Raw genomic sequence first — 24,459 nt, 5'->3', positions numbered from 1 at the left:
AAATGCAAGACCACTTCTCAAGCGGTCCTGCATAAATTCCAGAATTTCCTGGGCTGACGCCACATGGGCCACCACCGGTGGAACACGCGACTCACACCAGTCCTCAAAGGCATTCCACCTTCCATCATAAGACGCCCTCGTAGAAGGCGCCTTAGCACTCTGAATGGTAGCAACCACTTCAGAAGAAAAACCAGCCGCCAGCAGGTTTAACCTTTCACGTGCCAAACCCACAGGTCTAGGACCTGCAGGTCTTGGTGGAAGATCTCCCCCCTGGCCTGACTCAACAGATCCCTGCACTGAGGCAGCTGCCAACCCGGTTCGCAAAGGAGAGGGGCGATCGCCGACCTCCACGTGCCCTTGTAGGGAGCCACCAGGAGCATCTCCAGACCGAACCTCCTGACTCTCTCCAGAGTGGGTCGGATTAAGTCGAAGGGGGGAAACGCGTACAGTAGACCTCTCGGCCACGTGTGCGCTAAGGCGTCCAACCCCAAGGGAGGACTGCCCTTCACCGCGAAGAACAACGGACACTTCGTATTCTCCGCTGACGCAAACAGGTCCGCCACTGGCTGACCGAACTTGCGAAAAATCTGGTTCGCCACCCTGGGGTGGAGAGACCAATCCTCGTAGCGAGAACCTCCCCTGGACAGGAGATCTGCTCCGCTGTTGAGGAGACCTGGGACGTGTAAGGCCCTGATCGACTTGAGGCGCGACAAGCACCAAACCGTCAATTCTCGAGCCAGACGGTCCAGTGGCAACGACGACAGGCCCCCCTGTTTGTTGACATAAAACATGGCCGTCGTATTGTCTGTCCTGACCAGGACGTGACAATGCAAAATCCAAGGCTCGAAATGCTTGAGCACCAGGAGTATAGCCATCAACTCCAAATAGTTGATGTGACGACCCCTCATCTCCAGAGGCCAACGCCCCTGCGCTGTGCGCCCCTCGAAAGTGGCTCCCCATCCACTGAGACTGGCGTCTGTCGTGATCGACTTGCGGGAAACCACCTCGCCAATCGAGACTCCGCTGGTGAGGAACCCCTCCACCAGCCACGGAGACAGGGCGATCGCGCAGGAAGGGGAAACCGTAACCTTCTTGTACTTCAAGGAGGGCGGGATCCCGAGGGATAACATCCATCTTTGAAAAGGTCTCATATGAAACCTGCCCAAACGCAACAGATGTACTGCGGAAGCCATCATTCCCGTCAGTACCATGCAACTCCTGTAAGTGACCTCCTGGCCCACTTGAAAGGAGTCGATACATTCCCGAAACCTGTCCACCCTCTCCTCTGAGAGACGGGCCGACATGTCGGATGAGTCCAGAAGGACCCCAATGAATGTAAGACGACTTGCTGGAGTCAGCATGCTCTTGCCGTGGTTGACTATGAAACCTAAGGCCTTCAGGTGAGCCAAAACCACTTGTGTGTGACGCGCCACTTCGTGGGCGGAGCTCGCTGAAATCATCCAATCGTCGATGTACGTCGCCAACCTGACGCCCTGCTGTCTCAGCGGGGCGATGGCTGCTTCGGTCACTTTCACGAAAACCCTCGGGCTCAGTGACAGACCGAAAGGGAGTACTGTGTACTCGTACAGGCGACCCTCGAAGGCGAACCGTAGGAATTTCCTGTGTGGGGGATAAATCTGGACGTGCTGATAAGCATCTTTCAGATCCACTGAACAGTGGAAATCCCCTTGCCTGACCGACCGTAACATGGTGGGTACAGTTAGCATCCTGAAAACGTATTTCTTCAGGTACACGTTTAGTGCCTTTAGGTCCAGGATGGGACGTAGCCCCTCCCCCTTTTTGGGCACCAGGAAATAACGGCTCCAAAATCCCATGCGGGATTGGGTCCTGTCCAGCTCCACTATAGCACCCTTGCTTAGCAAGGAGCTGATCTCTTCTCTCAAAAGATTTGCTTTTAAACCACGCGCCCTGGTATGAATAACCCTGCTCGAAAGCGGGGGTATGTCTGCGAACTGTAACCTGTAACCCCTGGTTATCGTTCGAAATACCCAATGGCTCGGGTTGCATAACTTCCACTGGCGCGCGCAGCGTGCTAGCGTGTTTTGAGCGAGAGAAACCCCACCACTGTGCTTCCGTGACGGCGGAGCTTTTTGGCGGCCGGACCGGAAGTGGGGAACCTGCGTATCCGTATCCGGAACGACCGGATGCGGAGCGCAAGGGTTCAATAGGCCGCATGGCGGAAACACCTTCTGGTTGTACCGCTTGACTAGCGGAGCTATTTTGCGGCGGGACCGGAAGTGGGGAACCTGCGTATCCGTATCCGGAACACCCGGATGCGGAGCGCAGGGGTTCAATAGGCCGCAAGGCGGGAACACCTTCTGATTGTACCGCTTGACTAGCGGAGCTTTTTTTTTTTGCGGCCGGACCGGAAGCGGGGAGCTAGCGAATCCGTATCCGGTGAAACCGGAAGCGTTCGGTTTTCGCTCGATAGAGCAACAGGAAGAGCAAAGCGATTCGACTGATAAACAGACTCGCCCACAACTAAAGCATTCTCCCCTGACAGGAGAGGAACTTTTACGTTTAATACCTGCTCTAAGGCCTTTATGCTTGTCCCTTGACCCGGGCTCATAGTAGGCCGACAGAATTTCTGACTCAAGGTTAAATTCATAGCATCGCTCACGCGAGGGAAAATCCACTCGCGCGCATGAGGAACCACATAATTGTTTGACGTTAACATTACTGGTTGCTGATAAAACCTGTGACTGATTAAAGAGTCCTGACGGGACTCCATCATTCTTACAGGAGGCATGCATAAAGGAGTCATATTGTCGACGCGAGGGATATCCCACTCGCGCGCTTGAGGAACCACATAATTGTTTGACAATAACATTACTGGTTGCTGATAAAACCTGTGATTGATTAACGAGTCCTGACAGGACTTCATCATTACTACAGGAGGCATGCATTTATCTTAGCCCCTGTCCTAAGGCCTTTATGTTTGTCCCTTGACGAGGGCTCATTAGTAGGCCGGCAGAATTTTGTGACTCATTGTTAATTCATTGCATTGACCACGCGATGGATATTCTCCTCGCGTGTAAGGGGAACCATCTAAATGTTTGACATAACATTACTGGTTGCTGATAAAACCTGTGATTGACTACAGAGTCCTGACAGGACTACATCAATTTTACAGGAGGCATGCAAGATGGAGTCGTCTGTGCAATAGAGTTGGACAGAAACAGACTTGTTCTTTCAACAGATTTATCTGAGACACAAGCGTCATTTTCATTTCCCCGACGCGGGGAAGGCCTTTATGTTTGTCCCTTGACGAGGGCTCATTAGTAGGCCGGCAGAATTTTGTGACTCATTGTTAATTCATTGCATTAACCACGCGAGGGATATTCTCCTCGCGTGTAAGGGGAACCGTCTAAATGTTTGACATAACATTACTGGTTGCTGACAAAACCTGTGATTGACAAAGGAGTCCTGACAGGACTACATCAATTTTACAGGAGGCATGCAAGATGGAGTCGTCTGCGCAATAGAGTTGGACAGAAACAGACTTTGTTCTTTCAACAGATTTATCTGGGACACAAGAGGCATATTCATTGACATTCTCATTTTTATTTCCCCGACGCGGGGAAAATAAACGTCCTCGTTTGGGGGGAGGGGAACCGGGTGACACCACGGACCCCTGCCCCAACACAATCCCCCTCTACAATGTCCGCAACTAAAGCATTCTCCCCTGACAGGGGAGGAACTTTTACGTTTAATACCTGCGCTATGGCCTTCATGCTTGTCCCGTGACGAGGGCTCATAGTAGGCCGACAGAATTAGTGACTCATCGTTAAATTCATTGCATTGTTCACGCGAGGGATATTCCCCTCGCGTGTAAGAGGAACCATATAAATGTTTGACATTAACAATACTGGTTGCTGATAAAACCTGTGATTGATTAAAAAATCCTGACAGGACTTTCAACACTTTTACAGGAGTCATGCAAGATGGAGTCATCTGTGCTAGTGCAATAGAGTTGGACAGAAACAGACTTTGTTCTTTCAACAGATCTATCTGGGACACAGGAGGCATATACATCGACATTCTCATTTTCATTTCCCCGACGCGGGGTACAGAAAATAAACGTTGTGCCCACCACTCTATACTGGGGTCTGACAGAACCCAGAAAAGATTGTGCTTGTGTAACTTCCATGAGGATTGTAGCGCTTTAGTGAATCCAACATCTCCGTTGCAGAAAACCAACGTCCTCTGCCATCGCTCCACCCGCTCCACCCGCCTGACTGGCGGGTGGAGGGGCAGTTGAAGTGCTGGCGCCGCAGGGGCCTTACCTTTCACTGTAAAGACAGGGCGAGAGCCATCCTCCTCCGCCATGTCCTCCTCCTTCTCGTCCTCAGAGTATCCTGAGTACGAACCCTAGCTCTGACTGGAGCTCAGGTCCGATTCGCGCCTGAAGGATCGGACTGCTTTGTTAAAGTTCACGTCGAAGGGGACGTCCCCGACGGTCACCTCACAACGCTACTCTTTAGGCACCGCGCCCGTAGGAGAAATGGTCACCGGAGGGATATTGTTAGACTTCTTAGTCACCTTCCTCGCGGTAACTCCGCCAGACCCGCCAGCTCCAGTGACAGTGGAGCTAGCTGCGGTCGGCTGCACGGCAGGCGGTGTCTCACGTCGCTTGGCGCCATCTTGACCAAGGCGCGCTGTTGAACAAGCGGTGCCCCGGACGGCAGCGCCGCACCTTGACTATCGGTGCGGGCCGCCTGGGGCGGACAGCCTGGGCTGTAGGATCCAGAGCGTTGAGCCCTCCTGGTGGAGCGCAGGCTCCGAGGCCTGCCCTAGCCAGGTGGAACCGATGTACCATAGCGAAGCAGTGTAGTTAACGTTAACAAGGAAGCTGTCGAGCAACGAGCTAACGGCTAATGCTAGGCCAAACTTGGTTCAGGCAGAAACATACATTCCCTCGGCAGAAAGGCAAGAGGGACCATAGCGAAACACGTAGCTAACGTTAACAAGGAAGCTGTCGAGCAACGAGCTAACGGCTAATGCTAGGCCACGCTTGGTTCAGGCAGAGGCCTTAACAAGCTAACAGCAGAACAAACATACATTCCCTCGGCAGAAAGCAAGAGGGTTCATAGCGAAGCAGTGTAGCTAACGTTAACAAAGGAAGCTGACGAGCTAACAAGCTAACGGCTAAAGCTAGGCCACGCTTGATTCGGGCAGGGCCTGAACAAGCGGTAAGCAGTGTAGCTAACGTTAACAAAGAGCAGACGAGCTAACAAGCTAACGGCTAATGCTATGCCACGCTTGGTTCGGGCAGAGGCCTGAACAAGCAGTAATAATCCTTTGTTATAGAAGGAAATAACCGTCGTTTTAGGACGGGACAAGAATAAGTATTCTTAAGTACGGGTTAATTCAACACTCGCCGGTGGGCGACTCCAATGCCACCGCTTTAGGCTAATGCGCGAAGAATAATAATACAAAGGCTGAGTTTCAACTTATCTGAATGTGATATCGCAGAGAGTGAAAAGAGGATGTTACTTCCGCCTCCGGGGGCTTATATAGCCTGGAGGCGGGTCACTCCGGTTTGAGTGACAGGCCCTTCCTACCTACGTTAGTACGGGAGCTGAAGTAGTTTCTCTGAATGATCGCCAGGGGGCGTCATTACCCAAGTGGGAGGTCATCCTGGAATATTGACAGTAAACATCCGATACGATAGGAGACACCGGATATGTTCCCTGCACACCAGCCACCTCACACATTCCTATGTGCCCGGCACGTTGTGTCTAGAGGACATAATGTCAGGCTCAAATCACTCTCATTGTTAACTTGTGTAATTGAAAGTCTTTTCATGCTCTGGCCAAACATCAAGCCTAAGGTAGTCCCCCCAGGAATCCGCGATTCCGCGATCACGGAATTTTTCGCGGAAATCGAAGCCCTCCGCGGATATCAGAGCCTCCCGCGGATATCATAGTAGTCCGCAGACGAGGAGCAGAATATTACATTTTACATGTAGTTTTCATCACGGCCGCTAGATGTCGCGGTGATATAGACGGACAAGACTCACAGCCTAGCCGGTCCTCGTGCCGGATACGGAAACGGAAATGGCTTTGTTTGCCGTGGCATGCATTCATGTGCTGTGACTCGTGTGTGTGGTGACGATACCAGAGCGGATGGTGCTGATTTTTAATGGACTAGGAACTAGGCACATCGTCTGACTGTTTATATTGGCTCACAGCCTCACATGGTGAGAAAGACGCACTCACGCATGCTATACATGGACCACCCGCGGATTTCTCGGCCATTCGCGGACTTTTCTGACGTCCGTAGAATAACGGTCGCGAGTGGCAGCAGAGCGGCGGGAGTAGTCATTACTACTATTATAAAACGATGTGTACATGGTCTGGCCAGTGGCCACCTCATACAGGGCCTGGGGGAATAGCTTAGCTTCCCTCCTGCTGGTTGCACTGACGCTGTATTGGTCCGGTCCCACATTCGTTCCTGACAGAAACTGTGTCCTGAACTATAGTTCCTCTATGTCTATGGTCCTGGCGTTATGCTAATGCAGAAGAGAATAGATAAATATTACACCCATACTAGGTAGTAGGTAGGCTATCCTCTAAAATGTGGTTACTATGGGCAGGGTTTGCATGACAATATAGTCTTTGCAACAGAAAGTAATTATTAAAAACAATAACAATTAAAAAAAAGAATAGATTTAATATTAGATTTATATTCTCAAACATGATTATTTGATTATTCTAACCACTAATTAAAATTAATTGTAGCTATTTGCCTATTTTCATAGCTATTTCACTTGATTATTAGAACTATATCATTTTTAGCTTGATAACTGGTCATTTTAGGTTGTTTTTTAATGTCCGCGGAATCAAGAATTGTTCACCACAGAATTCCGCAGAATCAGGATTGTTCTCCGCGGAATTAAGAATTTTTCTCCGCGGATTCCTGGGGGGACTACTAAGTGTGAAATTACACTGCGTAGCCTAAAGGAACTCATTTCTAATTGGATTCGGAAGCCCTAGTTTATATTTCATCACTGGCGGTGTCACTCGCAAAAAAGAACTGATTGTTAGCTTGAACATCTGCGATTGTCAGCGAGTGCCAAAGGCATGAGACAAAGTATAAATTAGGCATAGGCCTTTACAAATGTGCTGTGCAAGCAAATGGTGCCTCGTGGCTGGGATGGAATACCTGAGGTCTGTCTGGTCCAGTCTGCACCAGGAAGTGGATGATGTCTCCAGCTGTGCGGATGGCCTCCACTGCCTGCTCATGGCTGGCCTCTCTCAGGTCCACTCCACCCACCTGATGAGCAACCGTATACGTACACATATGAGACATAAATGTATAGGTACTGTAATAGTAGAGATCCCCCTACACACAAACATGCACACAGGGGTGTCACACCAAATTCTGGGCCCTGGGTGCAAGGATTCACTGTGGGGCAACCCTGTGAATGTTCTTCATAGGGGGAGGAGGTTTAACCCATTTAGACTGGGAACGCATTATTACGCATTATTTTGTGCTTTAACTATTGAAAAATAGCAGATATACAAGCAAGTGCTGCGAGATCTGCTATTTTTGAAAGAATCTTGAAAAGTCTTTGAATATTTCAAATATATATATATTTTTAAAACCTATGTTTCTATGTCAGTGGTGCTCAAACCTTTTCATGTGAAGGACCCCCAAAATGATATGTATTTTGCCATGGACCCCATCTCAAAATATTTGGTTCCAGGGACCTCCCAGAAGCAAACTTTGAGTTACAAATGTTTGCTTAAAAAATACATACAGTATATTCAAAGATTTGCACACATTTTCACGACTTTTCAAAAATAGCAGATCTACAAGCTCACAGCACGGCACCAAGTGCCACACTGCGAGCTTGTATATCTGCTATTTTTCAATAGCTAAAGTATAAAATAATTAAGGCTCCTCCACCTTGGGCCCTAGTAACCCAGTCCCACTTTTCTCCCCCCTTGTGACGCCCCTGCACACACACGCACAAACGCACGCACGCTCAACGAAGGACAAGCATGCTATATTTGCACAATTCCCAAAGTACATTCACACACATTCCTTCTTATTATTTCCTTTTCCTCTGTCACTCATTCATACACCCTCACAAACACCCATGCGAGCACGCACGCACGCACGCACACACACACGCACACACACACACGCACACACGCACATGCACACGCACACGCACACGCACACGCACACACACACACACACACACACACACACACACACACACACACACACACAACCACACCTCTAGTATCCTGTCTCCAGTCCTGAGGGTGCCGTTCTGTGCTGCTGGGCTGTCGGGGCTGATGTGTTTGATGAACACCCCCCTCATCATCTCCCCGCTGTGCAGCCGGCTGCCCATTCCTCTGCCTCCCATTATGATGATGCCCAGGGACTGGCCCGCCGCGCGTCTCAGCTGCACACTAACATACACAGCAGGGAGGGGGACAACACCAGGGGCGTCACTTGGGTATGGCAGGGGTATGCAGCTGCAGGAGAGTGTTTTCTGCTGGTGTTTCAGTCCGAGTGTATCAAAGGGTGCGTTCGGAAATGCGCACCGGGTGTGTGCTCAGTGTAGTGAGTGCCTAAACCCAACCCTAATCCTAACCCTAACCTCAGTAAAACTATGCCTAAACTCAACCCTAACCCTAACCTTAACCTCAGTAAAACTATGCCTAAACCTAACCCTAAACCCTAACCCTAACCCCACCCGGTGCGCATTTCCGAACGCACCCTTTGATACACTCGGACTGAAACACCAGCAGAAAATACTGTCCCATGCAGCTGCCATACCCTGGCTCCAGGGGGGGAAATAGAAGTTACTTTTAAACATAAATCCACGAGTGTCTCTTTGTCTATCTGCGCTGGTTATTATGTTGTTAAATTACAGTAAAATAACGACAAATGCAAAATTTAACATAATGGTCACTTTAACAAGGTATTAATAATTATATTCTCCACACTTGTATTCTCCCCAGCTTGACAAAAATGGTATATTCCCAGGTTCCGTAGGTCAGCTGCACAAGTGCAATGCATTATTGTTAATTGTGGCACGTTTACTAACAGATCAGCCAACACAGGGATGCTGACCGAACCCTCGCTAAAAACTCCAGGGCAAAAATCCACTCGTCCAAGACAGTTTGCCCTCTTGGCTCCCAAGTTGTGGAATAAACTCCCTGTCGCACTTAGAACAACGGACTCACTCGCTACCTTTCGCCGTGGACTGAAGACTCACCTTTTCAGACTCCACCTAAACCCTTAGCACTACAGTAAAATCAATGACCATACATGAAGCTAGTTAACATTTGTTTGTTAGGTTTCTTTAGAACTTGATTATATTGTGTTTTTCTCTAGATAGATATCCATTTACATTGTTATATTGCTGTTAATGTACTGACCTATTATCTTGTTTATTATTGCGATGTTGTATCTGCTTATTGTAAGTCGCTTTGGATTAAAAGCGTCTGCTAAATGCCTAAACTGTAAACTGTAAACTGTAAACATGCTAAGTTTAGCTGCACTTGAAAAACCATTCCAGGCTGCCATATGCAGCCCAAGAAACCGTAGAAACCTGTGTAAAAAAACTGACAAAAGTATATATATTTTTTGCAGACGATTCTTTTTCAGCCGATCTACATGCTCACAACGCCTCGCAGTAGATCTGCTATTTTCACAATAGAGCCGTGTTATCCAAAATGTAATGCCTATTTTCCATAAGGACTCCCATCTTTGCCATACCCTAGCTTTTGCTGAACTGACGCCACTGGACAACACAGGCACACCGCTCGCTCGTCAACAACCGAAAATACCGGCGCTGACAAATGTCAGTCCTGTCCTGTGCCGCTGTGCCTTGCCTGTCGCATGCCTCGTGAGCATGAGCAACTTTTGATTGAAACGATATGAAATCACATTTTATTCTACCACGATGAAAAGGATGATTGGTAAAGGGGAGAGGGGGGGGGGGGCTGTATTAGGATAGTTTCCGTTTTTGTGTTTGTTTTTTACGGTGTGGCTTTGCAGGAGGCTTGCTGTCTACAAATGGGGCCGTCTGTTTGTTTGTTTGTTTGTCTGGAGCTAATCTCTTATCCCACAAACTGGACCAATCAGCACCAATAAACCTCTCATGCATGCTGCTAGTAGAAGACAGAAGTACCTCTCCAACTAACTTTATTTTATTTGTTTTACTTTTTGAAATAATTTAACTTAAATTGACTGACATCACAGCCTGGTCACATTGTCAGAGATCCACACAGGTGCCACTCGCATGCGTATGTGGTTTCTGAGATCTACATCATTGCATTTCTTCGAGGCGAGGTCTCGCACATGGGCACGTGCACGCATCCGCCTGGGTGACAGCAGACTGCTGGGCAAGCGCTGGCGCTTTGGCATTGGATCAACTTTGAACAAAAGAAAATGCACAGACCTGGTTGGTTGTTTAAGTTGGCCAAAATGCGGCCAAAATGTGACCATATTTTCCCAAATATGGAGATGACTGGAGATGACGTTCTCAGGCAGGGTAGGGTGTAAAATGTATGCAAATTAGGCTAGACTGGGCCTCTGGCCGGCCCAGTTATGGCCCAGTTAAGGCCAGACCTTCATTTTCGGGCCCGTTGAGAACGCTGAGCTGGTCGAGTCATCATTGTGATGTCAGAAGAACAGATCAGCTATATCCTTCTGCTGAGCTGGTCAAGTCATCATTGTGATGTCAGAACAGGTCAGAGCATGAGGTGTGACAGACAGACATGAGCTGCAAGTTTTCATACTAAATAGCGACCTACATAAATAGCGACCTACAGTCCCAATAATTGTTTTACTATTTAACTTTAATTTCATAGTGGAAGTCAGTCAGTGCATTGTAGATAACGAGCAGTGCACACTTGGCTTTATATATAGACCAATATTCTCTCAAAAATATTGCATTTGATCATCGGATCTCCCTCAGGCTGTGCCCATGTGTTATATTGACGTGGGAGTAGCTAATGTGTGCGTCTACAACTCAGACACCGCCCTCACCTCATCAGACAGAGTATTTACCTTAATGTGTGGACACATTTGAAACGGACATTCTCCTGTTGCATGCTGCATGTGTGAATGACCTGATTCCACAGACATATTTTCCAGTGTTCATATGTTGCCACATGAAGTCCCAGGTCCACATAGGAGGCACACCGTTTATTAGAGCCTGTTTTTAAGTGTGTTCCCCTTGGCAGGCTCCAGCTATGGTGAATCACTCAGAACAATAGAGTGGCTGCTGGGCCCAGATACATGAAAGCTATGTTTTTCATGTTGTTCAGCTCCTGTGAAATACGTGTAAGATATCGTCAGATCATCAAAAAGACGGATAAGAATCATAAATATTATAAATATAGGCGAGGGAATCAATCTCTCTTGTAGCTGCTCTAACTAAGCTGTGTACAGTATCTTGCCACACAAAGCTTTGTTGGAACTGTGCTTGCAAACAGGGATTCGAGGCAGTTTATTTTGCACAGAGTACAAACAAGTCTGAAGGCCCTTTAAGCAATCTATGGTGCATTGGTCTGAAGTAGGGGTGGGCGATATGGTGATAATTATCGTTGAGACGATACAATGTCTCCACGATATGTCTTTTCAGAGGTATCGTATATATCGTGATACAATTGAGGGAGCCTTGTAAAAAATCCTGTTTAATCGTTAATACAGAGATTCATTGCCGAATTCAATTTAAACCTGCATTTTGGTCTAAATCAGTAATTCTCAAACTTTAAAATGTCAAGGTTTCCACTTAACTCATTTGTATACTGTCAGAGTTACATACTTGTAAAGTTCAATTTAGACCTCCCAAAAGGAACACAGAGAGTCTAGATTTTGTCAAGTAACTTGAAAAATAACTGTAAAAAACAACGTGAAAAAGAATCGTGATAAAATCGTGTATTGTGATACAGCTTGGGAAAATATTGTGATATTGTATTTTTCCATATCGACCACCCCTAGTCTGAAGCTGCACCTTGAGGCATGTCCAACTCCAATAAAGCAGTTTTGCTAATCTGGGCATGCAGTCATTACAGGACATTACAGACGGGATCCTCTTGCAATGGCTCCTTATTTATGTCCAAGAGACATCTGTGATGTCTTGACATATCAATCTAATAATAACATGATGATTTTCATGATTAAAACCAGCTATGAAAGAGTGATGGGCGGCTGTGGGGTCCTTGTGTTGGAGAAAAGGAACCATTACTGGTGCATATTGAGTAGAGGCAAATACATTTGACAGAAGGCTGTGGTTTAGTGATGGGCATTATCCTTCTTTTCAGCGTATTGAAGCATTCAGTACAGTTCACTGCTTGAGCTCCACAGTCACCCACTGAACTGAGACACAGGCAGGTCGTTCACTGACTGGATTGGAATCTAAACTCCTGTTCACTCAACAAGGCAGTGCTGAATCAAGTTTAATTTCCTCTTTGTCATCTTAAATGTTTTCAGAAAGATATTTTAGAGTACTGTTTGGGTAGTGGGTACTAGTACATGATGCAAAGCCTGCGGAGCTAGTTCAGTGACGCCAAATAGGCTTGAATATTTATTCTCTTTTTATTATGCTCAATAAATATATTTATTTATAAGAGTTGTCTGACTGAACTACTGATATAATCCTACTGATATAATCCCGTACGTTTTTGTTTAAAATGTCATTAATTACATTAAGGGAAGGGGTACATAGATTACTTAAGTACATTCAGTAATTACACTGTACAACGTGGGCGCTGGGGAAAATGACAACTACATTAGTTGGAAACTGTAAATAACACAAACATCTTATCCTACAATAAGATATTATAATTTTTGAGCCCTGGGGTCAGAACCCCTGCTGCTCCTCACACCCAATGGACCAAAGTGGATTGAACTAGGCTGGTTATATTAACTGAAGGATTAACACATGTTATGAAGAATAGCAAAAGCTTTCAAGTGCAATACTAAGTAAATAGCACCATAATTAAAAAGGTACAAAGACCGACATTGTCATGATGATCTCCTAACAGCAGTGGTGGCTAAACATAACCTAAAAGAAACCAAGTGGGCCATTCAGACTCTGATAACCATGACCAGTGTTGAATTAGTCCGGGGGCGCGCGCCCCCACCGCCCCGTATCTTTTCTGAGCAGGGGTCACGCCTCTCATGCAAACGGACATGCATTGATGCTAAAACCCCCCAAGTTCACACCCCGACAACGCTTTAGTGTCACAACAGGGTGTTTTAACAAAGAAACGAGCCTGTATGCATATCAATAGACCTGTATAGTGTGCGTTAGGGATGGGACGATATGAAAATGTCATATCACGATTATTGTGACAAAAGAAATCGCGATTTACGATATTATCGTGATAATCAAAATCCATTATCCTAGGGCAGAACATTCGCCAAAAAATAGCCGATCTACAAGCTTACACACGCGTTGTGAACTCGCAGATCGGCAATCTTTTGGCAAAGACATTTGATAGAGAGTGAAAAAAAGACTGTATCAAGTATATTATAAGTACCTTTTACCAATTATAGAGGGTTTAAGTGGTACCGGATATGCAGCTCGGCAAATAAAAGGAGAATTGAACCCAGTGCAGGATGGAGGATGATATCACAATACATTAAAACTTATAGTGAGTGTTTTTGATCACGATAAACGATAATATCGCTCATCGTCCCATCAGCGTGTGATGCCATGAGACAAACGCGTACCTCCCAAACACTGAATCAGCACTGCAACACTGACCATGACAATATCATCAGCATCACCAATTGAACTGACCTTCGAGGTTTTCCCCAAGACAGGCTGGAGGGAGAATGAAGCTCCTCGTTCTCCACCTCTTTACCATCCTCCACCTTGATCTCCACCTTTGGTATGTTCAGATCAGCTCTGTTCTGGCCTCTCCCTCCGTCCTGTCCTGTTCCCCCCTTCTCTTTTTCAGATGGATGCTTTAGGATACGGCAACTGGTGGGGAAAAAAGAATAAATATTATCATCACTATTGGGAAACAATGTATCTGCATATTTCATAAATGTATGCACCAGTTTAAACTTTTGTCATATGACAGTGGCAAGCAAAAATAGTCCAAATAGCTAAGCAACGATATAAGCTCACAACGTGAGATGCAACACATTGTGAGCTATACTTTCTCTCCCCCCCATCTCTCTCTCTCTCTCTCTCTCTCTCTCTCTCTCTCTCTCTCTCTCTCTCTATATATATATATATATATATATATATATACTGTATATATTATTAAGCCTGGACAATATATCGAAAATGTATTGATATAGATATAGATATACTGTATATATACTGTAGATATAGATATATATACCGTCGAAGACAGCTTGAAATTAGGTATTGGTGTATATGTCAAATTAATTACAGTAACAGACACACTATGCATGCACGTAGCACATGCAAAAAAGCAGTCAATCTGTAACCAGGCTTATTTCAATAAATAAATACATTTGTTGGAAAATGGAAATAAGGCATTTAATTTCTTTATTCTATGAGTACTGTGCAGTGTGCATGCATGGATATGCTAGTCATTATCGGGGTTAGGCAGGCAGTGGACCTAAAGCAGAAAAAACATTACAAACTATATAACGCAATTGTTTTTACTAATATCGCAAGTAATATCAATATCGAGGTATTCAACAACATTATCGAATATCCAAGATTTTCCTAATATCGCCCAGGCTGGAAACCCAATAACTTGGATTGATTAACATTGTCCTTTGAGGCATGCACCTTTGGAGGTCTGAGACTGAGACATTCATTTAGCAGCAGTGGGTGAATACAGTGAATACAGAATATATCGTCGTTGTCGGGTGGAAACCTTGTATCTCCAAGTTTCAAATGTGTACGTTCTTTTGCAAAGTAAAGCCCTGCTTCATCACACAACATGTGTGTGTGTGTGTGTGTGTGTGTGTGTGTGTGTGTGTGCGCGCACGCGCGCGTGCGTGCGTGTGTGTGTGTGTGTGTGTGTGTGTGTGTGTGTGCATGTACCGGTATGTGACAATATTTCAAAAGGTTCGAGCTGACATACAGTAATGGGTGCCAGTAGGACGGTAGCTGCTGTCAGGGTATTTTGTTATTTTCTCAAGGACTGACACTGTATGACACATGGACAATGGCAGCAGATACTGGAAAGGCCTTGCGAAGGTGCAGAATTTTGAGAGCAAATAGCCCTGAAAATAAACATTTTCTGCTGGGGAGGTCGCAGCATGGAGGCCCATTTACTGTATGTGCTGGTGTGTGGGTGGTACACACACACACACACACACACACACACACACACACACACACACACACACACACACACACACACACACACACACACACACACACGCACGCACGTGAATGCATTTGTGTGTGTGTGTGTGTTTGCGTGAGCCAGGGAGGAAGGGGAAGGAAAGATTTTTTCATGAATATGTTTAAGCAGAGGAGGTCCGTAATAAGCCCATTGGGGTGAGTGATAGCAGTGCTGTATCTATTCTACGCAGCAGGAGCCTATAGCTAGACAGGTTATAGAGGAGAGCAGAACTAATGCTTCCGCCAGCGTTGAATAAGAGCAGAGGATGAGGTGAAGAAGAAGAAGAAGAAGGAGAAGAAGAAGAATTAAGAAGAGGGGGGCAGAGGTAGGGGTGTTGCACCAAATTCTGGGCCCTGGGTACAAGGATTCACTGCGGGCCCCCCATGAATGTTCTTCATAGGGGGAGAGGGTTTAAACCCATTTAGACTGGGAACGCATTAGTACACGTTATTTTGTGCTTTAACTATTGAAAAGTAGCAGATGTACAAGCTCACAGCGCGGCGCCGAGAGCTTGTAGATCTGCTATTTTTGAAAAATCGTGAAAATGTGCGCAAGTCTTTGAATATTTCAAATGGTTTTTGAAAAACCTGTGTCCCATCTCAAAATATTTAGTTCCAGGGACCCCCCAGAAGCAAAATCTGAGTTACATATATTCAAAGATTTGCACACATTATCACGACTTTTCAAAATTAGCAGATCTACAAGCTCACAGTGCGGCACTCGGTGCTGCGCTGTGAGCTTGTATATCTGCTATTTTTCAACAGCTAAAGTTTAAAATAATGAAGGCCCCTCCACCTAGGGCTCTAGTAACTCAGTCCCATACTTCCCCCCCCCCCCTTGTGATGCCCCTGTGCACAGGGACCAGCGATAAAGGCAAAGAGAACTAGGAAAGATGATGAAGACACATGAGGAAGCGTGTCGACACAAAGAGGCATGAGCAGACTCAAGACGAAAGAGAGATGAGAGAGAGAGAGAGAGAGGGGAGGGGGAGAGAGAGAGGGGGCAGGGGTTGAAAGATAATAGTCAAGAAAAGGCTGTGGAGAGAAATAAGAGTGAACCAGGGAGGAGAAAGGCACCGTCGTGAAGATGGAGGGAGAGCGACAACAGACAGAAGCGAGACTATTCATTTTTGCTGACAGTCAGCAACAGAGATCCATAGGCGAGGGGCTAAATATAACCGAAGAGCTTTAACACCCACGAGACGCCTTTTCCTTCTTTATCACAGAAAATTATGGAGGACGAGTGAATACCAAGCCAGAAAGCACCCACATTTTTGCCAAATGGAACAACACGTTCAGTTTATTGCTAATGGAGCGCTCCTTCTCCACAATGAATGTGAATGCTATCGGTAATCACTCCATGCAAGCCCTACTTATTTACTCCAGTCGAGGCTTGAGTGTGTGTGTGTGTGTGTGTGTGTGTGTGTGTGTGTGTGTGTGTGTGTGTGTGTGTGTGTGCGTGCGTGCGTGCGTGCGTGCGTGCGTGCGTGCGTGCGTGCGTGCGTGCGTGCGTGCGTGTGCTTGCATGTGTGCATGTGTGCATTCGTGCATGTGAGTGAGTGTGCGCCTGTGTGTGTGTGTGTGTGTGTGTGTGTGTGTGTGTGTGTGTGTGTGTGTGTGTGTGTGTGTGTGTGTGTGTGTGTGTGAACTAACACGCCTGCCTGAATGTTCTTACAATACCTTGTATCTGAGATGGCAGTAGTAGTAGAGACCGTCTTAGTTGGTTCTTTGACTGGTTCTCGCAGCTGTGTCTTTGACTTGAATAAGTCAGAAGGCTTGACTCCAGCTTCAACTGTGGCCGGAGCAGGTGACGAGGTCAGACCCGATGCAGCTGTACTTCTGACCGGACCAGGTGACGAGGTCAGACGCGATGCAGCTGTACTTCTGACCGGACCAGGTGACGTGTTCAGACGCGATGCAGCAGAAACTGTGGCTGGAGCAGGTGACGAGATCAGACGCGATGCAGCTGTACTTCTGACTGGACCAGGTGATGTGGTCAGACGCGATGCAGCAGAAACTGTGGCCGGACCAGGTGACGTGGTCAGACGCGATGCAGCAGAAACTGTGGCCGGAGCAGGTGATGTGGTCAGACGAGATGCAGCTGTACTTCTGACCGGACCAGGTGACGTGGTCAGACGAGATGCAGATGCAACTGTGACAGGAGCAGTTGACGTGGTCAGACGCGATGCAGTGGAAACGGTGGCTGGAGCAGGTGACGAGGTCAGACGCGATGCAACTGGACTTCTGACCGGGCTAGGCGACTTGGTTGGAGGTTCTGGAGACGGGGTTGGGGGGATGGGCGAGAGGGAAGCACTATCTACTGTGATGGATGCCAGTGGGGCTAGGCCCAAACGGGCCCTGTGCTCCTCCACCTGGTGAGCTGAGACGTAGGTGATGCTGAGGAGAAGGGAGGACAGTGAAGGTCAGGGGAGGGGTGGGGGGGGTGCACAGTGAAATTTCATGAGTTTAACCACTTGAACCCTATATGGTCTACCGGAGTACCTCTGGTCTCTTCTGTCTTTTCTGGTTATCGCTCTACAATATGTCTTTGCTGAAAATAGCCGATCATCAAGCTCATGACGCGTCACAGTGTGCAGCATTATGAGCTTGTTTATCTGCTATTTTCTGCTAAAGTCTTCCCCTCAATAATGATGCATGCAGTTTAAGTGGTTAAACATTGACTTACACTTTGTGATAGCTTATGGGGACATGGTTATGTTGATGATGAAGTCAAGACACATGAGAATGTTGGGACCCTTATGGATTCTATGCATGCACAGAGTTCTAAGCTACAGATAAAAAACTTCCCACGGAACATGGATTGTTATGGATTTGCACGGTTGCTTCTACAGCTACAAACCATGAGTGAGGCGACTTAAATGTCAGTTGTAAGAGAGAAAGTTAAGCGTATGCCATAATAGCCACAAATTGCCACGATGTACAATCATATGGTCAATGGACAGGCCGTTACAATCAGCCAGCAATGTAGGGTTGAAAGCTTGTATATCCAAAACTGTTACCTTTCAGGAAATGGAGAAAGAAAAATAACTTGCGTTCCAACACTTATAGCCTATAGGGTGTGCCAAATGTAGTTCTAAGAGCGGCCATTTCTTGGGTAAACACAGCCTTACACAGGTGTTCTGATTGGAGTAAAGCATTAGTTCTATGCAATCAAACAATTGAAACACCTGTGTTTTTACCCAAGAAATGGCTGCTAAGGACTACAATGACGTAGCCGCTGGCACACACTATAAGTTAAGTTATAGCATACATCTACAAGCCAACCTACAAGCTCATAACGCACCGTAGATTAGCTATTTGTTCTGTTTTTGTGTGCCACTGTTGCACAAAGAAGTAGGGTAATGATTTAAGAGGGACAAAAACATAAAACGTTGAATTATGGAGACATGGAGAGGTTTATCCCAGACAGTGACGTATTGGGGGTTTTGTGTCTGAGCCATGAGGACTGGCTGTCTGGTCTCAACAGCATCCTCATGGAGACAAGCCCTCAACCTTCAAGATGTGTCTCATTCTGAGGATGCCAAAACAACTCATCTGCCCCCTCTCTCTGTTAGTTTCTCTGAAAAGCTGTCTAGTTTAAGGATGAAGCAATGCTGCGACTGCGAGTGTAGGTGTTTGTGCACATGCACATGCACATGCGTGTGTGTACGTGTGTGTGTGTGTGTGTGTGTGTGTGTGTGTGTGTGTGTGTGTGTGTGTGTGTGTGTGTGTGCGTGTGTGTGTGTGTGTGTGTGTGTGTGTGTGTGTGTGTGTGTGTGTGTGTGTGTGTGTGTGTTTCTGTGCCCCAACACTTAAGTGTGTGTGTGTGTGTGTGTGTGTGTGTGTGTGCGTGCGTGTGCGTGTGCGTGTGCGTGTGCGTGTGCGTGTGCATGTGCGTGTGTGTGTGTGCGCGTCTTTGCGGGTGTGCAAGAGGCTTTTTAGAACACTTTTAATTCGGGAGCACACACCGCTGAAGGTGAGATGAGCTATGAATTATTCAGGACATTTTCGAGGGAAAGAAATGTTGGTAGTTGGACCTACACTTGCATGAAATAGAGAGTGTGAAAGAAAACAAGGTGAAAAGAGAGAGAAAAGGAGAGAGAGAGAGAGAGAGAGAGAGAGAGAGAGAGAGAGAGAGAGATGGAATGGAATGGAATGAGGATGACAACAACACATTGTGGGTGATAGTGTGAAACCATAATTCTTCAATTATTGAAGAACTGTTAGAACATTTTAGGCTACACTAACAAGCAATAATTTAACATCATTGCGAGGACATATGGTCAGACTTGACAGAGACATCACAATGGCAGCGGACAATTAATGGCAACACATAATGAGATGATAAGCTGTCGCTGTCGCAGGGGAACAGTGACAACTTCTGACAAGGCATTATTAGACTGATGGAAATGTGCGGTACGGTGCGCCTGTCACGACAGAGAACACATACAGTAGCACCCATACTTACTCATATGAGTAACGGCAGTGGGCACGATTTGACTGAGCAGCTCTAGGAAAGCAGTCAGAATATTGAGTTAGTTTTTCTTTGCTCGATTGCCCTCATGTGCAAAAGTCAAAGCACCACCCACCATGTATTGGAAGCAGTTACTTGTTTATACCACGCGGTCAAAGGAAGGGTATTATGATTAAATGCCAATAGAGTTTCCACTAAATAAATGTTTGTGACTCATCTGTTCCTTTCTGCTTATAGAGGTCATTTGTCAGCTATTGGCTTCACTTTCAAATGAATGTGAACATTCAACATTAGCGTGGGCTTTGTCGCTGACATTTCACATTTCTGAAAAAGCTCCTAATGTGCAAAGTGGAAAAGGTTTCAATAAAAACATCGATTCATCTGCTCTTTAAATGTGCTTGACATTTTGTCAAAATCTCACGTTGTCCCTAGTCAACGACTAGATTACACATCATTTGGTACGGCGAAAACATCAACTGGTTCAGCTCTTCCATTCAGTCTTTGCCCTAGACTCTGTGGTGGTGGACAGGTATTTGACCCCTGTGTGGACGGGGCAGGGCCAATTGTGTTCGTGTAGAGATGCTCGGCAAGTGTGCCATGGTGAATTCAAACCCCCTAGTCTAGGGATTTGAATGAACCATGGTGCATCTGGCCGGGCCAAGCGTCTACACAAACACAAATTGGCCCCTGTTGGGGGGCGGACATTCCGGACAATCTTTGTCCTCCATGTCGGACACCTACGGGCTGGAGCGGTGTGTGTCAGTGGGTAGTGTTGAACGCGGGGAGTAGGATCGAGGCACGTACTACAGTACAGTATGTCCTGTCTCTCAGTGGGGGCTCCTCACTGGCAGGTAAGCCAGTAGAGTACAAGAGTAATGGCAAACCACAGAAATGTGCGGCGAGGTGTAATTAATTGGCACAACGAATCGGGGAGAAAAAAGCGGTGAAAAATAATTGGCTACTCTTAAGTTTAGAGAGAGAGCAAAGCAAACATCTCTGAAATATAGTTGATCCAGTCATTAAGAGTAGTGTGATAAAGTATTCTAATTCTGTAAACCAAGGACATATGACCTTTTTACAGATTTTGGTTTTAATTAGAGGAAGAGGGTTAGGGAAAAGGAGTATTTTCTCGTCGCTGGGGGAAGGGAAATTGCTTTCACAGCTTCATTCAGGCCGATGGCTGCTCAGATGGCTCTGATGAGGGCACAGGGGGGAGCTGTTAGGGGTTATGTTTCAAACTGGCTACCATCAGAGTCCCAGACTACACCACAATCGCTATGAATCAAATTTAGTCCATGGGCCATACAAAATATCGCTCTCCGAAAGGTGGCAAAGGTTACTATTCATTTTTGAAAAGCTCTATATCTGTAGATTATATTTTGGTATGATAACCCTTTCTGAGACACAGCTAAATTGGTGTTATCAGCCGCTAGAGTTGGTGTCCCACTAACTTCACTATACAGGGAAAAGTAGCATATGAGGGGTAAAACTACTTGCAATGGATTCAGAATCATGCAAAACCCCTAGTTTGACCCCTCATATGCTGCTTTTTCTCTCGTATGGCCCATGGACTAATTGGGAGAGTAAGAGGGCACTTTTCCACTTTGGAGCAGAAATATTTATTTACATTGCTCTGGTTCCTCACCTGATTTCTGGTCCCATGACAGAGTGTCTGCGGAGCATGGCTCGGGCTCTGGTGTTGTTCAGGTTGGAGGTGGGCTCTGCGTTGATGGCCAAAATACAGTCTCCGACTCCCAGCCTGCCATCCTGGCTGACACAGCCACCCTGGACCACACTGCGCACCAGCATGGCCGAACCGTCCTTGATAGCACACACCGACATCCCTGGCAACACACACAGTAAGATCCTGAGAGTTACAGTTAAGCGATATGGTGATAAATATCGTTGAGATGATACAATGTCTGCATGATATGCCTTTTCAGAGATATCGTATACCGGTATAAAATCCTGTTGAATTGTTAATACAGAGATTCATTGCAGAATCCATTTAAACCTGCATGTTGTTCTAAATCAGATGTTCTCAAACTTTAAAATGTCAAGGTCTCCACAAATGAAACCAAATGGACCCGTAAGGGTCCATTTGGTTTCATTTGTATACTGTCAGAGTTACATACATGTAAGGGTCAATTTAGACCTCCCAAAAGGAACCCAGAGAGAGTCTGAGGACTCCTTCTTTTAGTTTGTGTTACCTTGTACAGTAGCTGGTTGAACTGTTAAGTAACTTGAAAAAAATAACCATAAAAACCAACATGAGAAGGAATCGTGATAAGATCGTGTATCGTGATACAGCTTGGAAGAATATCGTGATATTGAACTTTTCCATATCACCGTAGTTACAGTAATTCAACTCTGGGACTGTACAAATGCAACTCTCAGAGTGGATAAATGAACACTGAGGATGTTCTGTGTGCACACAAACAAGTACAGTACATGCATGCACATACACACACAAGGTTGACTGGGGATACTTTGAAAACGTGCCAATCAGTCTGACATGAGTCCAAACACACTGGACTGAGACATAATCAGCATAATCAAGACAGACGCTTGGTAGATTAGCACACACACAGCCACACACGCAGACACGCACACACACAGGACAAAGGCACAGTTGACTGGAGGATAACGCTGTACAGTACCAGGCATGCACACACTTGACATTGACATAATCAAGGCAGGCTGTAGGCGGCTTAACTTAACTAATGCACTCAGATAGATGTAGGTGAATAGGGCAACAATCAGTCTTTAGACATACGCGCACGCACACACGCACGCACGCACGCACACACACACACACACACACACACACACACACACACACACACACACACACACACACACACACACACACACACACACACACACACACACACACACACACACACCCACTCTCCCTCTCTCTCTCTCTCTCTCTCTCTCTCTCTCTCTCTCTCTCTCTCTCTCTCTCTCTCTCTCTCTCTCTCTCAGCATAGTAACCATGGCTAAAATACTGCAACTTGTTGCTCTGCAGTAAGGGAAAATGTGCCTTCACTTCTCTCAGTTGAAAATATGGTAGTATTGACAAGCAGAAGTATAAATCAAGAATTACGGGCTGATTTACAGTATACTCCACTAAACAAAACAGTACTCATTTTCAATGAGAAAAGAAAAATACTTACTGTATAATGTTTCACCTACACCTGATACCTACATTATCATCCCTTAGTATGGGTCTGTTATCACCGTTGCCATCCCTTAGCTAAGGCTCAGTAGTCTGTCTACTGGCTACCAGGAGGCTGGTAGACCCGTTATCACCCATTGGTCTTATCACTGCAGTGCGCATGCGCCAACACACGTTCAGGGGAATAAAAAATGTCCTACTCACACTGGGATGCGAGACTACCAGGTTGGGAATACTAGCCATGCGCTCTTACAGAGGACGCTACCGAGACGGAGGCACCACTGAAATGTTTGTTTTATTGACCAAACCACGACGAGGCAAGCACAGGTGACGCGGCCGAGTGAGCGGTTGCGAGCGAGTTGCAGTGTCGAGCGGTGCGAATGTCGCATGAGCCGACTCAACGCCATTACCGAGTTATGTGCCGTTATGGACAGAATAGTAAATATTAATCCCCCCTAGTTTGCATGGTCCAAGTTAAGACAAAGCAAAAAAAAAAAAAGTCGCCCAGCTGCCTGGTTAGCGATGGTTAGCAGGAAATCCAAAGTTCCGGGTTCGATTCCTGCTGATGGAACGACCAGTAAATTATTCCTCTGAACGTGTGTCTACCAGCCTCCTGGTAGCCAGTAAGGGATGCCTTAGCTAATGGTGATAACAGACCCATACTAAGGGATGACAACGGGGATATCGGCTGAATGTTTAATGTGTCATGCCAAAGTATAAATCAATGAAATGAGTTTTACTGTAATACACAGACACGTACTATGCACATCCACAACACTATGGTCGTACATAATTTGATCTTGGTCAAATAAATGGCCTTGTTCTTATTTTTGTATCAAATACATATTTTATTGTTAGTTGGTGTTACATTCAAATTACAATACAATCATAGTGCATGATGGAATAGGATCGTCCCCAATCTAACTTCTGGTACAAAGAACACAAACACAACAAAGACAAAGAGAAATGTAGAGACATTCTGTATGACATTAAAATAATGAAACGTATATACTGAGTGTATATATCAACTCATCATGTCAGATACCAGACCAATTGGTAAATCCTCTAGATTTGGATTTACACACATTCACACTCATTTAAACAGTAATGCTATGACAATCTACCAAAAAACAAGTACAGTGGCATAAATTATACCTTAATTCTAACAAATTCTTTGGTAGGTTGTACCTAAAACTATTACATCAGACCATATTAGCTTACTGCCTTTCTTAGTGCCTTTGCAGAAATGTAATCATATTATTTCCTCGTGTATTGCATAGAGCCCTTGGATTAAAGTGCAGAAACTCATTCATCATACATTTTCAAAGCCAAAAACAGGCTTTGGTCTTGGTCTTGGAGCAATTAACAAAATGCACTGTTAGGTCAGGGGTGAATAAACAAACAACACATATCAGATTCTTATATTAAGTGCCATTTTCAAAGTACTGCAAATTAATACAGTTT

At 45.9% G+C, this 24,459-nt stretch overlaps 1 protein-coding gene across 1 annotated transcript in view; it reads right to left on the bottom strand.

Moving 5' to 3' along the window:
* Positions 1–24,459, bottom strand: part of LOC308282280 (multiple PDZ domain protein-like) — a gene marked incomplete at both ends in the record, with an annotated part of 69,780 nt that overhangs the window by 19,377 nt on the left and 25,944 nt on the right. Inside the window, 6 exons of the mRNA XM_080722627.1 lie at positions 7,189–7,299; positions 8,273–8,450; positions 13,805–13,987; positions 17,163–17,449; positions 17,590–17,737; positions 21,460–21,658. Of these exons, the coding sequence (XP_080578753.1) occupies positions 7,189–7,299; positions 8,273–8,450; positions 13,805–13,987; positions 17,163–17,449; positions 17,590–17,737; positions 21,460–21,658 (1,106 nt within the window). The remainder of the gene's footprint in view (positions 1–7,188; positions 7,300–8,272; positions 8,451–13,804; positions 13,988–17,162; positions 17,450–17,589; positions 17,738–21,459; positions 21,659–24,459) is intronic.

This window comes from Nannobrachium achirus, assembly GCF_963921795.1.
Source record: "Nannobrachium achirus genome assembly, chromosome: 3".
Lineage (NCBI taxonomy): Eukaryota > Metazoa > Chordata > Actinopteri > Myctophiformes > Myctophidae > Nannobrachium > Nannobrachium achirus.
This window is presented reverse-complemented; position numbering and strand designations above follow the sequence as displayed.